The sequence below is a fragment of the Heloderma suspectum genome, chromosome 1, assembly GCF_057233095.1.
Source record: "Heloderma suspectum isolate Gila_16-S chromosome 1, 16-S_ref, whole genome shotgun sequence".
NCBI classification, from domain to species: Eukaryota; Metazoa; Chordata; class Lepidosauria; order Squamata; family Helodermatidae; genus Heloderma; species Heloderma suspectum.
The window spans coordinates 225,978,351-225,991,470 of NC_139458.1; the positions used below are offsets into that span (position 1 = coordinate 225,978,351).

A 13,120-nucleotide genomic window follows, 5' to 3' on the forward strand; every position below is an offset into this window, starting at 1 on the left:
TAGGACTTCAGTTGTTCTTGCAGGACAATGTGTCTGCTCATATTTGCGGGGAGCTCAAAATCAAAGCTACACAGGGCTTCTCTGCTCTAAAGGTCATACACTTGGATGTACCCCACACGGTGGCTTAATTTTTAAGACACACTTCAGCTCTTCTTGTGGCATATAGTTTGGGAGTTTCCACATAGTTTTGGGAGTTGGGGAACTCCCATATAGTTTGGGAGACACTGCCTCTTAGTGCTGCTTTATATAAAAATGTATTGTGACAAGTGGACTTTCACAAGTTGACTGCTGATGCTTTTAAAGATAATCAGATGCAGTGGGTTTAAATCCAAGCATACTTGACTTCACTGGAGATGTGGTGTTAATCTGAACTGTAAATCGCAAACGTTAACTTCTGTGAAGTAGTTGCAAAATTTCCATATGCTTCTTGAAACATCCTCCTAATGTAATTCTGGCTAGTGTTGTAGATTAAAATGTTACATTATAAAATGATTATTTTCTCTGGATCATTGACGGTTTTAGCTGAGGGACATCCTGACTCTCTAAACATGCACCCTCCCCTTCCCAAGCCATGTCTCCAGAGACAGCATTACCTGCAGCTCACCTTCTTCAGTTGGGGAAGGTCAAGGCACCCAGCACCTCGAGGAGCAGCTCCTCTCAGGGGAGCGGAAGGGTTTGGGAGGGGACAAATCAGGCGTGCAGGTTTCCTATCGTTGCGCTCAGTCTTTGGCTTCAGTAATTTTGGCTATATTCTGCAGCAGTGTATCATCTTGGCCAGCAGGGAACAGTTGGCTTCATTATTGGGGACAAAACTAGATATCGCTGACGGTGAAGCAAGAGTGATCACTGGGGTTTAGCATTGAAATAAATGAAGGAAAAAGAATTTGGCCCATGGTTGAAACAACTCATGTAGTGTAAAGAGTTAGCAGTTGCATTGACTTTGTAGTGACAAGTCTTATTAGACAAAATGGCTGTTAAGCGGGGGGTGCAACAGGGTTCTATTCTATCCCCCATGCTGTTCAACATCTATATGAAACTGTTGGGTGAGGTCATTAGGGGTTTTGGGGTGAGGTGTCACTAGTACACTGATGATGCTCAGCTCTACTCTGAAGGTGAATCCTGACAAGATGGAAACTCTGTGGATTGGTGGTTCTCAAGTCCAGGAATTGGGTAAGCGACCTGTCCTGGATGGGGTTGCACTCCCCCTGAAGGAGCAGGTACATAGCTTGGGAGTTCTCCCAGATCCATCCCTGTCACTGGAGCCCCAGGTGGACTCTGTGGCCTGAGTACTTGGAGCCAGCTTTGGCTGATCTGCAGCCTTTCCTGGACAGGGATAACCTAGCCACAGTAGTGCACGCACTGATAACTTCCTGATTAGACTACTGCAATGCACTTTATGTGGGGCTGCCCTTAAAGACAACTCGGAAGCTGCAGCTAGTGAAAAATGCAGCAGCTAGACTGTTGACTGGATCACATAACACCAGTCTGAAAGGAATTGCACTGGCTGCCAATAAGCTTCCAGTCGGAATTGAAGGTGCTAGTGATGACATTTAAAGCCCTAAGCAGCTTGGGACCTCGATATTTGAGGGAGCGCCTCCCTGTATATATGCCTGCCTGAGGATTGAGATATGTGGGAGGAGCCCTCCTCTGTATTCCACCAGTGCGAGAGATACACTATGGTGGGATGTGGGAGAGGGCTTTTTCTGCTATGGCACTCCAGTTGTGGAATGCCCTCCCCTTGGAGGCCCAATTGGCACAGACGCTGGTTTCATTTTGGCTCCAAGTTAAACATGGCTTTTTCTAAGGCCTTTGAGGGCTAATTGGATTCCCTGAGTTTGCACACTGTTTTAGGGCACAATCCTATGTAAATAGGCGGCTGTCTCCAAACTCGGAGGTGAGCGCCTATCCAAAGCAAGGCAGGAGAAGCACGGAGAGGATCATTCCCTCCGCGCTCCTCCTGCCCTGCTTTTTCTGCTAGACAGCCGATTGAGGCTGTCTAGCCGCAGGAGCATGGCGTGGGGAAGGAGGCTGCTGTACAACACATAGGATGTGTCATGCAGGCAGCTATGCTCTCCCTGCCCCAGAATGCCCCCAGCCACGCCCCTTTCCTGCCATTCCATGCTCCTCTTGTGAGTGCGGAGGACGAGGATATTCCGCGCTGCCTCGGAGGCAGCACAGAAGTGGGGGGAAGTCATTTCTCCACGAACCGACCTCGGAGCGCGGGCTCCAAGGTCGGTTCCTGGAAAACAGCATATCCTATGGCCATCTAGCCGCTGTCTAGCGGCCATAAGATTGCTCCCTTATTGTTTTAGATTGTAAATTGGTATTAGCTAGCTTAATTGTTTAATATGTTTTTAGCTATTTAAATTATTTATTGTTTTATACTGTTTACATTGATTTTATCTGTACGCTGCCCTGAGATCTTAATGATATAGGGCGGGATACAAATGTTTTAAATAAATAAACAAAACTTTATTGTTACATAGGCTATATAACTATATCTATATCATCTATATACTTATTATAGGCTATATATATATATATATATATATACAAAAGGACAATAATATTTTAACAAGAAAAAACAAGATTAATCTATTTTTCCCAACATTTCCTCCCTAACTTTCCTAGCAGCAAGAGCGAAATTTGCTATATACGTTGTGACATAAGGTGATCTCAGCACAGACAAAAGTTTAACAATATCAGGAAAATAATCTCATTGATTTTAACAAATAAGATTTTTTTCCTGGGATAAGCAGGACAATAGAGAACATTATCCTCTATTTCTCATATATCACCATTTTTAAAAAATGTTTGTGGAGATTTGATGATATTTACCCTCCAACTAAGCAAAGGGCATAGTCTGGAATCTCAATTCTGTAAAAGCCTGTCAAACTGGAGTGTACGTTACATTCTGAAAATGCACAGCCAGACCAGAGTTATCCTTAAACAAACTGAACCACAAAGAGCATCTAACTTGTCTAATTTGGGTGTGTGTGTGTGTCCATCTCTACATCAGCCATAATTTTATTGGTTTGGATCTGGTCCTTGCTTCCTACAAGTGTTCCTGCTCCTATGCTGAGGGCAGATGTGAGCTTGATTTCCATTACACAACTTTGGCATTAGTAAATTTTTGGTTTAGACTAGTGATCATGGCTGACCATTGACTCACAAAATAATGCTTTTTAGAACAAATGGTTAAGGGCAACTGGTTTCAATCTAGTTTGGATATCTTCCTAGTTATGAGCTGCTTACTTCGGGATGGGATGGAAAGGTCACCCCTCTAACATTGAGTTGTTTGGCTCTTGAGTTTTCATGGTGGGGGGTGGTGGCTTTTAGGATCTGAATATGTACCTGAGAGAGAGGATATGGGGCCAAGTGGGGGGACCTGATTAGTGTGGTGACAGATAGGTGGAGATAAGGCATTGAGAGGAGGGCTAGCCAGATAAGGGGAACATGGCCCATACAGCGTTCCAACCCTCCCCTCACCCACAAGTTTGGTGGTTGCCAGTTTGGTTCAAAATAACAGCCCCCTCATCCATAATCTAATAGTGGATGAGGCAGTTGATCTGGCATGTATAACTGAGACATGGGTGAGAAGGGCAGAGGTAGTCTCTCTCAGCTGTGTCCACCAGCAGCTCTCCCCTTGTGCCCACCACAGCAGCTCCCCCTCCCTAGCCCTGGTGCTGAACCTGATGCTGCTATTTGTTCAGCATCAGGGTAGAGTTGAGGTTTGGGGAGGGGCGGTTGCTGTGGTCTGTAGGAATTCCATATCTCTCTACAGGCCCCTGTTGATCTAACTACTAGTCTGGAGTGTTTGCACCCTGTGTTTGGTCCTTGGGCCAGATTGGGGATTCTGTATCATCCACCCAGTTCTCCAGCAGTCTCCCTACCTGAGCTGATGGAGCTGATCTCCGTTGTGCTGCTGAGGTTCCCCAGGCTGTGGGGAACCTCAGTACTGTTGAATTGTTGGCATCTGGGGGATGTCAGCATTAATGCTTAGGGCACCTTGCTGGGGCAACTCATGATTTCATGGCCTTCATGACAACCATGGGACTGCTGCAACGTGTCATTGGCTCAACACATGTAGCAGGGTACACACTAGACTTGTTTTTTTCAGTTGGCCTTGGAGATGGTGACCTAAAAGTGGGGGACTTTGAATTGGTCCCTTTGCCATAGTCAGATCAGCTCCCATTGAGGTTAAGATTTATGACGGCTTTCCCCTCTGCAAGTGTGGGGACCTATTAAGATGGTCTGCTCCTGGAGGCTAATGCATCCAGATGGTTTCCAGAGAGCTCTGGGGGATTTTCTGGCTGATATGGCTGGCTCTCCTGCTGAAATCCTGATCAGTCTGTGGAATGCAGAAATGGCCTGGGCCGTTGTCATGACTGCTCCTAAGAGCCCTCTCTGCAGTAGGGCTCATATGGCTCCACGGCATACCCCAAAGCTGCGAGTGATGAAAAAAATAGGAGGTAGCTTGAGCATAGATAGAGAACTCCTGATGGATGCAGTCAAACTCTGGTATGTGCCTATGGTCAAGTATATTCAGGGGCAGTGAAGGGAGCAAAGAAAGGCTCTGCCTCTTCTGTGCCAGGAGAGAGACAGGGGGAGTATGATCCAATTGATTCCCCTTGATCTCTTGGCGGCTTTCAAAGCCATCTACCATAGTATCCTTCTGAGGTGATTGTCTGAATTTGGGGATACTGCATTGCAGTGGCTTCAGTCCTACTTGGATGGTTGGCTCCAGAAGGTGGTACTTGGGGGATATTGCTTGGCCCTGTGGATTCTCCAGTATAGGGTTCTGCAAGGGTTGGTTTTGTCCCCCAGGCTGTTTAACATCTACATGAAATCATTGAGTGGGGTCATCAGGAGCTTTGGAGTGTTACCATTGGTATGCTGATGACATGCAGCTCTATTTCTCCTTTTTCTCCTCATCAGATGAGGCTGAGAATATGCTAGATCCGTGCCTGGTTGCTAAAATGGACTGGATGAGGACTAATTTAGTAAAACTCAATCCAGACAAGACTAAGATGCTGTTAGTATAGAAAAGGTACCACTGTAAGTCCCATGTTCTAATTACTATGTGCAGAATCAGCAAATCATTGTCTTCAAATACCTGTAAAGTGGGGGAGAGTGGTGACTTCATCTGCAGGTCGTTTTTGGTCCCAGATCCCATTTGGGAGAAAGGTGACTTGGGGGAAGGGGCTGTCAAGGAAAAGTGGTGAGGGGAGGAAGGGTTCAGGTCCTACCCATTGTACTTGAAATTTTCCATCTACCCCTCTCTAAATATGTTTAGCACTGACCTGTGGCTGAAGTCACTGTTCTACTGCTGTCACACGTAGTTCTGCTCTAAGGCAGCAGTGTATTTAAAATACCAATTGGCCTGAATTACTCCTGCTGAATAGAAACATGTCTGTGGCCTTTGGACCAGACTGTAATTATTACAATCTGGTTGCATAGGATTGCACCCCACATGGTTAATGCTATATTGTTTTATGGTGGAAGTTCCATGTAATTTAAACATATCTGTGTTGGAGACTGTTAAGTACTTATGAAAAATATTCCAGGATCATCAACGGTGGGTAGTGACTTCCAGTTGGAGCCAATGTCATCCTTGCAGCTTCCCGTGGGGTCTCCACGGGACACTATCTCAAACAGCTTTTTAAAAGGTTGAAAAACCTTTTTATCTCTCCCCTGGAATTAAAAGGGGAGGCGGGAGCAGCTCTGGAAGAAGTTTTGGAAGAACAACTCTCTCAACGTGGTAGCAGGGGGGCTGTACTCCAGGGCTAATCTGCCAGAGCTTAATCATCGCTCAAAGCTGTTTGAACCTCCTAATTAATTAGGAGAAACTAGGGCTGACGTGCTTCATTGTAGTTTTTGGATTAAGAAATGCCAACAACATCTGAGGAATGGATTAAGAAATATCAATAATTTTTGAGGACCTGCAAGATTTGTTTGACGAGAAGAATGACTATACTAAGGCGAAAAAAAGGATCGCTGCCCCCCACCCCCCCACATACCTCCCTTGGTAAAGGCTTCAAGAAGGGGAAATACAGAGGGGTTACTTGCTTTGATAAAAATTTTGTCCTTGCAATTTGCGGAACAGGCTAAGAGGCTGGATACCATCCAAAATTCCATTACTGCCCTGCAAGGGACTGTGGATTTAATTAATACTTCTTGGCAAAAAATGGAGGCGAAGGTTAACAAGTTGCAAGATCAGCTGGCAGGGAATGAAACTACGTCACAAACTTTTTTCAACAATTTTCTACTCCCTGTGCCATCTGATTATTCATTTGATATTAAGCACATAGTCTGTGTGTCAAATGCCAAAGAGACTGGTTATACGATTATAGTCCAATTTGCAAGAATCTCCACAAAAAATTATATCCTGAGTTTGGCAAGAGAGGCTTTTTTGGAAACAAGATAAAGTTATGCTATTTCTGGATTACATCAAAGAAATTGCTGATAAAAGAAGGCAATTTACCAAGGTGAAAAATATGGCAAAACAAATGAACTTACAATATCACTTAAAATATCCTGCTACATTTTGCATTTTTTCTGAAGGTCAGATGAAGAAGTTTCTAAATCATGAAATGGTGGAGGCGTGGCTAAATGGAAAATCACGTGAGATTTCTGTTCCAGCACCATGAACTGGAATCTACAAACATGTTTTGCTAACTGACTATGTTTAGTCTGGAAGATACAGGCTAGGCCAGGGATGGTTTTTTTTTTCCCCCCTCTCTTATTTTTTCTCTTTTTCTCTTTTCTTTAAATCCTTCATGATATACTGTATACAATGTATACACTCATTTATATATCTAGTACAAAATAGTGATCGTTGTGAGGTTGATTTTAAGCTTATTATGTTATTATATAACATTATAAAATTTATTAGTGATTTGTTATTATTATGTATCCTTTTAAATCTCCTTTTTAATTATTATTACCATTATTACTGGTTAGTGAGATCTTTAGCTGGTTAAATTGTTAAGCTTTATTACTATATGTTACCTGAAGGGCAAGATATGGTTACTGGAAATGAATTGTAGGCCTGCTTCCTTGCTATAAGACTGATGATATGATATTGAAATGTTAGGTTGATTATTTATGCTGTACTGAATTGTAATATTGCCAATGTTATAGGTATAATTTTTAAGCAGAATGGGATTTGAAGTTTCTGTGTAATGGAATTTAAATTTAATTTCTTTAAATAATCCTTTATATTTTTTTTTCTTCATTTTTTTTCTTCCTTCTCCTTCTTCTGTTTTCTCTTTCTTTTCCGTTATTGCCGTGTCCTGTTAAGAACACTGTATTGTTGGGAAATAGTAGTTATTGATTAGGTTGTTGGTATTGTTTATTTCATTTATAAAGTTAAAAAATAGAATTAAAAGTATTAAAAAATGCACAGTGGGTGGTCTAGTTATACAGTGGAAAAACAAGAAGGGCAGGTCTTGATTTGGGCAGGAAGGCTTTATGGCTATCTTTATAGCTTTATGGGTCGCCATCTTGGAGCTCCAAGCAGCTATCAACTGCCACTAGGATGATGACATCAGGCAAATTATAATTTCTATCTTAATTACTACAATTTACCTTGACTTTAATTTGTCAATATTCCTAATTCAGAATCTACCCTTAATCTTTAAGAGTGAGAGAATAGAGTCTGATCAGTTAGTTTATGGATACACAATGCCTAAAACTGTGTGGCAACCTGTCTAAAACTGTGTGGTGGCAGAACAGAACATACCACTTTAGTGAGGAATGCAATTTTTGAATGCTTCTATATGTTTTTTTTTAATCCTCTCTTAATCCCCCCCCCGCCACAGTAGCAAATAGAAGGGAGAGGTGGAGCCCAGCCCACTCCCAACTGTGCTAGTTTTCTACTTGCAGAGCATTTTTTACCCAAAGAAACAAAAAAAAATGTCAATCCATATTAGTATAACAGCTTTATTGTTGTTGTTGTTCAGTCGTGTCCGACTCTTCGTGACCCCATGGACCATAGCACGCCAGGCCTTCCTGTCCTGCGCTCTCTCCCGGAGCGTGCTCAAGTTCATATTCATTGCATCCGTGATGCTATCTAGCCATCTCATCCTCTGCCGTCCCCTTCTCCTTTTGCCTTCAGTCTTTCCCAGCATCAGGGTCTTTTCCAGGGAGTTTTCTCTTCGCATTAGGTGGCCAAAATATTTGAGCTTCAGCTTCAGTATCTGTCCTTCCAATGAGCACTCAGGGTTGATTTCCTTTAGGATGGACTGATTTGACCTCCTTGCAGTCCAGGGGACTCGTAAGAGTCTTCTCCAGCACCACAGTTGGAAAGCATCAATTCTTCAGCACTCAGCCTTCCTTATAGTCCAGCTCTCACAGCCATACATTACTACTGTATATGTAGTATATACATAGCTTTGATTAGACGGACCTTTGTCGGCAAGGTGATGTCGCTGCTTCTTACTATGCTGTCTAGGTTGGCCATAGCTTTCCTCCCAAGGAGCAAGCGTCTTTTAATTTCATGGCTACAGTCACCATCTGCGGTGATCTTGGAGCCCAAGAAAGTAAAATCTGTCACTGCTTCCATTTCTTCCCCTTCTATATGCCAGGAAGTGATAGGGCCAGATGACATGATCTTAGTTTTTTTAATGTTGAGTTTCAAACCAGCTTTTGCACTCTCCTCTTTCACCCTCAACAAGAGGCTCTTGAGATCCTCTTCGCTTTCTGCCATTAGGGTGGTATCGTCTGCATATCGGAGGTTGTTGATAATTCTCCTGGCAATCTTAATTCCGACCTCTGATTCATCCAACCCGGCATTTCTCATGATGTACTCTGCATATAAGTTAAATAAGCAGGGTGACAATATGCAGCCTTGTCGTACTCCTTTCCCAATTTTGAACCAATCGGTTGTTCCATCTCTGGTTCTTACTGTTGCTACTTGACCCTCGTACAGGTTTCTCAGGAGACAGGTAAGGTGGTCTGGTACTCCCATCACTTTAAGAATTTGCCACAGTTTGTTGTGATCCACACAATCAAAGGCTTTAGCGTAGTCAATGAAGCAGAAATAGACGTTTTTCTGGAATTCTCTTGCTTTCTCCATGATGCAGCGAATGTTGGCGATTTGATCTCTAGTTCCTCTGCCTCTTCTAAACCCAGCTTGTACTTCTGGTAGTTCTCGGTTCGCATACTGCTGAAGCCTAGCTTGTAGGATTTTGAGCATCACCTTGCTGGCATGTGAAATGAGCGCAATTGTGCGGTAGTTTGAACACTCTTTGGCGTTGCCCTTCTTTGGAATTGGAATGTAAACTGACCTTTTCCAGTCTTGTGGCCACTGTTGAGTGTTCCAGATTTGTTGGCATATTGAATGCAGCACTTTAACAGCATCATCTTTTAGGATTTTAAATAGCTCGGCTGGAATACTGTCATCTCCGCTAGCTTTGTTGTTACTAATGCTTCCTAAGGCCCACTTGACTTCACTCTCGAGGATGTCCGGCTCAAGTTCAGTGACCGCACTATCATGGCTATCAGGGACATTCAGATCTTTCCTGTATAGTTCTTCTGTGTATTCTTGCCACCTCTTCTTAATCTCATCTGCTTCTGTTAGGTCCCTGCCTTCTTTGTCCTTTATCATGCCCGTCTTTGCACAAAACGTTCCCTTGAGATCTCCAATTTTCTTGAAGAGATCTCTAGTCTTTCCCATTCTGTTGTTTTCCTCGATTTCTTTGCATTGTTCATTTAAGAAGGCCTTCTTGTCTCTCCTTGCTATTCTCTGGAACTCTGCATTCAGTTGGGTATATCTTCCCCTTTCTCCCTTGCTTTTCGCTTCCCTTCTTTCATGAGCTACTTGTAAAGCCTCATCAGACAGCCACTTGGCTTTTTTGCATTTCTTTTTCTTTGGGACGAATTTCGTTGCTGCCTCCTGAACAATGTTACGGACCTCCGTCCATAGTTCCTCAGGCACTCTGTCTATCAGGTCTAATCCCTGAAATCTATTCCTCACCTCCACTGTATATTCATCAGGGATATGATTTAGGTCATACCTGAACGGTTTAGTGGTTTTCCCGACGTTCTTCAATTTAAGCCGAAATTTTGCAAGAAGCAGCTCATGATCTGAGCCACAGTCAGCTCCAGGTCTTGTTTTTACTGACTGTATGGAGCTTCTCCATCTTTGGCTGCAAAGGACATAATCAATCTGATTTCGATAATGACCATCTGGTGACGTCCATGTGTAGAGTCGCCTCTTGTGCTGTTGGAAAAGAGTGTTTGCTATGATCAGCATGTTCTCTTGGCAAAACTCTATTAGCTTTTGTCCTGCTTCATTTTGTACACCAAGGCCATGCCTGCCTGTTATCCCGGTGATTTCTTGACTTCCTACTTTAGCATTCCAATCCCCTATGATGAAGAGTACATCTTTTTTTGGTGTTAGTTCTAGAAGGTGTTGTAGGTCTTCATAGAACCGATCAACCTCAGCTTCTTCGGCCTCAGTGGTTGGGGCATAGACTTGAATTACTGTGATGTTGAATGGTTTGCTTTGGATTCGTACTGAGATCATTCTATCATTTTTAAGATTGTACCCCAGTACTGCTTTTCCCACCCTTTTGTTGACTATGAGTGCTACTCCATTTCTTCTAAGGGATTCTTGCCCACAATAGTAGATATGATGGTCACCTGAATTAAATTCGCCCATGCCTGTCCATTTTAGTTCACTGATTCCCAAGATGTCGATGTTCAATCTTGCCATCTCATGTTTGACCACCTCCAGCTTACCTTGATTCATTGATCTGACATTCCAGGTTCCTAAACAATATTGTTCTTTACAGCATCGGATTTTCTTTTCACCGCCAGACACATCCACAGCTGAGTGTCCTTTCGGCTTTGGCCCAGCCGCTTCACTCTTTCTGGCGCTACTTGGAAATACCCTCTGCTCTTCCCCAGTAGCATATTGGACACCTTCCGACCTGAGGGGCTCATCTTCCGGCGTCATATCTTTTAGCCTTGTGATACGTTCCATGGGGTTTTCTTGGCAAGAATGCTGGAGTGGGTTGCCATTTCCTTCTCCAGTGGACCACATTTTGTCAGAACTCTCTGCCATGACCTGTCCGTCTTGGGTGGCCCTGCACGGCATAGCTTATGGCTTCACTGAGTTACGCAAGCCCCTTCGCCACAACAAGGCAGTGATCCATGAAGGGGAACAGCTTTATTAGGCCAACTCAAAAGTCACAAAAAATGTGGAAGCTTCCAAGATCTCCAGAACTCTTAATCAGGCAAGATGCTATAGAAAGTGTGTTGGCTGAGGCTAGGATAAGGTTGGCCATTCAACAACAGGGCCCTGTACTGGAGGAAGAGGATTTTATACCACCTGAAGCTGGGGCTTTATTCTCTGAGGGCTTATCTCCTCCACCAACCCAATTTGACTTCTGCTGACCTAGTAAAGCATCTAAAATTATCTCCAGCTTTGTTATATAAAGACAGCCTAGTTTATCTTTGTTTCTGTTTTCCATCAAGTTGTATGCTTTGCACAGCTTCGAGACAGGTCTGAGTTAACTGCTGGATTTTATATCTTCATATAGAAAATATGATACATAATAACTGGAAGACAGACATAGTAGCATTAGTATTTAGAAAATATTATAAATGCTCAGAAAAGGTCATAAGAAGGTGATCAACAAAACAATATAAATGGTTTAATAATGGTATTGAAATGTCATTAAAAAGCAATCAAAGCAATCTGAATACATTCTCAGGCTCATGGACAGACTTGTGAGAAGTGTGAGAAAACATTGGAAAGGAGTGCAGCAAAGGTGATAATCTTAAATTGACATCCTGTAATAAATAAGAAACAATTAGTGAAGTGTAATTGTGTGTTGTAATGTTTACTTGTATAAGAATTTTTTAAGGAAGTTAAAAAAAGTAATTTGAAGAGTAATCCTAGACCTACATCTCCCTGCAGCCTGTACATTGACTAGTATTATGTTAAGCAAAATTCATATCTACCAATCCAGTGCATATCTTCCATCTCCATCAGAGCCAGTCAGTGCAGCGAGGCAAAAGTTCCAGTTGTCTCCGGTCAAGCTATACCAGCAGGAGAGGAAATGGAAAATATCCAAAAAATATCCCAGAGAAGAAGGGAGAAGCAGTAGCAGAAGTAGTCATTGTATGTGCCTAGAACATCTATTTCGTATTGTTTTAGAAAGCAATATGAAAAGAAGCTTTTTAACTTTTGCAAAGATTTTGTTTATCTTTAGTCAGGTTAAACAATATACTTTCTTTATTGAAACAGAAGATGCTGGATATTGGGAAATGGCCAATATTTGCTCTTCACTCTCAAGAGGACCTGAAATTAATTCGGCAGGCCTGTGTATTTGGCAGTGCTGGCAATGAAGTACTTTATGCAACTGAAAATGATGAGGTAACTTTTGAAATTATGACTATTAATAGTTATTGGTCTTTACATTATGGCTGTGAGTATGCCATGATTCCACACAAGTGTGGGATTTGACATCCTGAGAATCTTAAATGTGCACACATTTTGTTTTACAATTTCCAGGGTATGGGAGCTTCAGTGTTCTGCATAATTCCTAGCTTTTTTCCGTTACTAGCAGATGGCAGAAAAATTGATACAATATATGTGGATGTGTGTAAGTGTGCTTAATATTCTGAATTCAGATTTTCTTGGTGCAGAATTTTGGTTTTTTTTAGTGCAGAATGCTGATTAAAAATATCTGACAAGCCCTCAAACGTGTTAACTGAGGAATTGCTGTAAATACTCTAAAGTATTTGCTGCAAATTATTTGTTAAACTTCCAGTTTTAAATCCTACTATAATATTTTTCTGTACTAACAGTATCATTCTGTAACAGGTTTTTGCATTTGGCACTAACTGCAATGGCTGGTTGGGAATCGGTGACACGCAGAGCAGCATTGAACCCCGACGATTAGATCTCTTATGCGGCAAAAAAATAGCTTGCCTCAGCTATGGAAGTGGTCCTCATATTGTTGCAGCTACTACTGGTATGTTGTTTGCTTTTAAATGTGGTTATAAACATAGGATATTTAATTGACAGGGATATTTAATTCTTAATTGTAATCTGGGGAGATTATGTCTAATTCCCCCCTGTCCCCGTGAAACTTCTCAAGTTTCC

General features: G+C 42.4%; 1 protein-coding gene across 1 annotated transcript in view; it reads left to right on the forward strand.

Moving 5' to 3' along the window:
* LOC146358821 (RCC1 and BTB domain-containing protein 2-like) overlaps positions 1–13,120 on the forward strand; it is a 67,113-nt gene that overhangs the window by 1,401 nt on the left and 52,592 nt on the right. Inside the window, 4 exon segments of the mRNA XM_084820956.1 lie at positions 11,724–11,780; positions 12,005–12,133; positions 12,260–12,388; positions 12,839–12,989. Of these exon segments, the coding sequence (XP_084677082.1) occupies positions 11,724–11,780; positions 12,005–12,133; positions 12,260–12,388; positions 12,839–12,989 (466 nt within the window).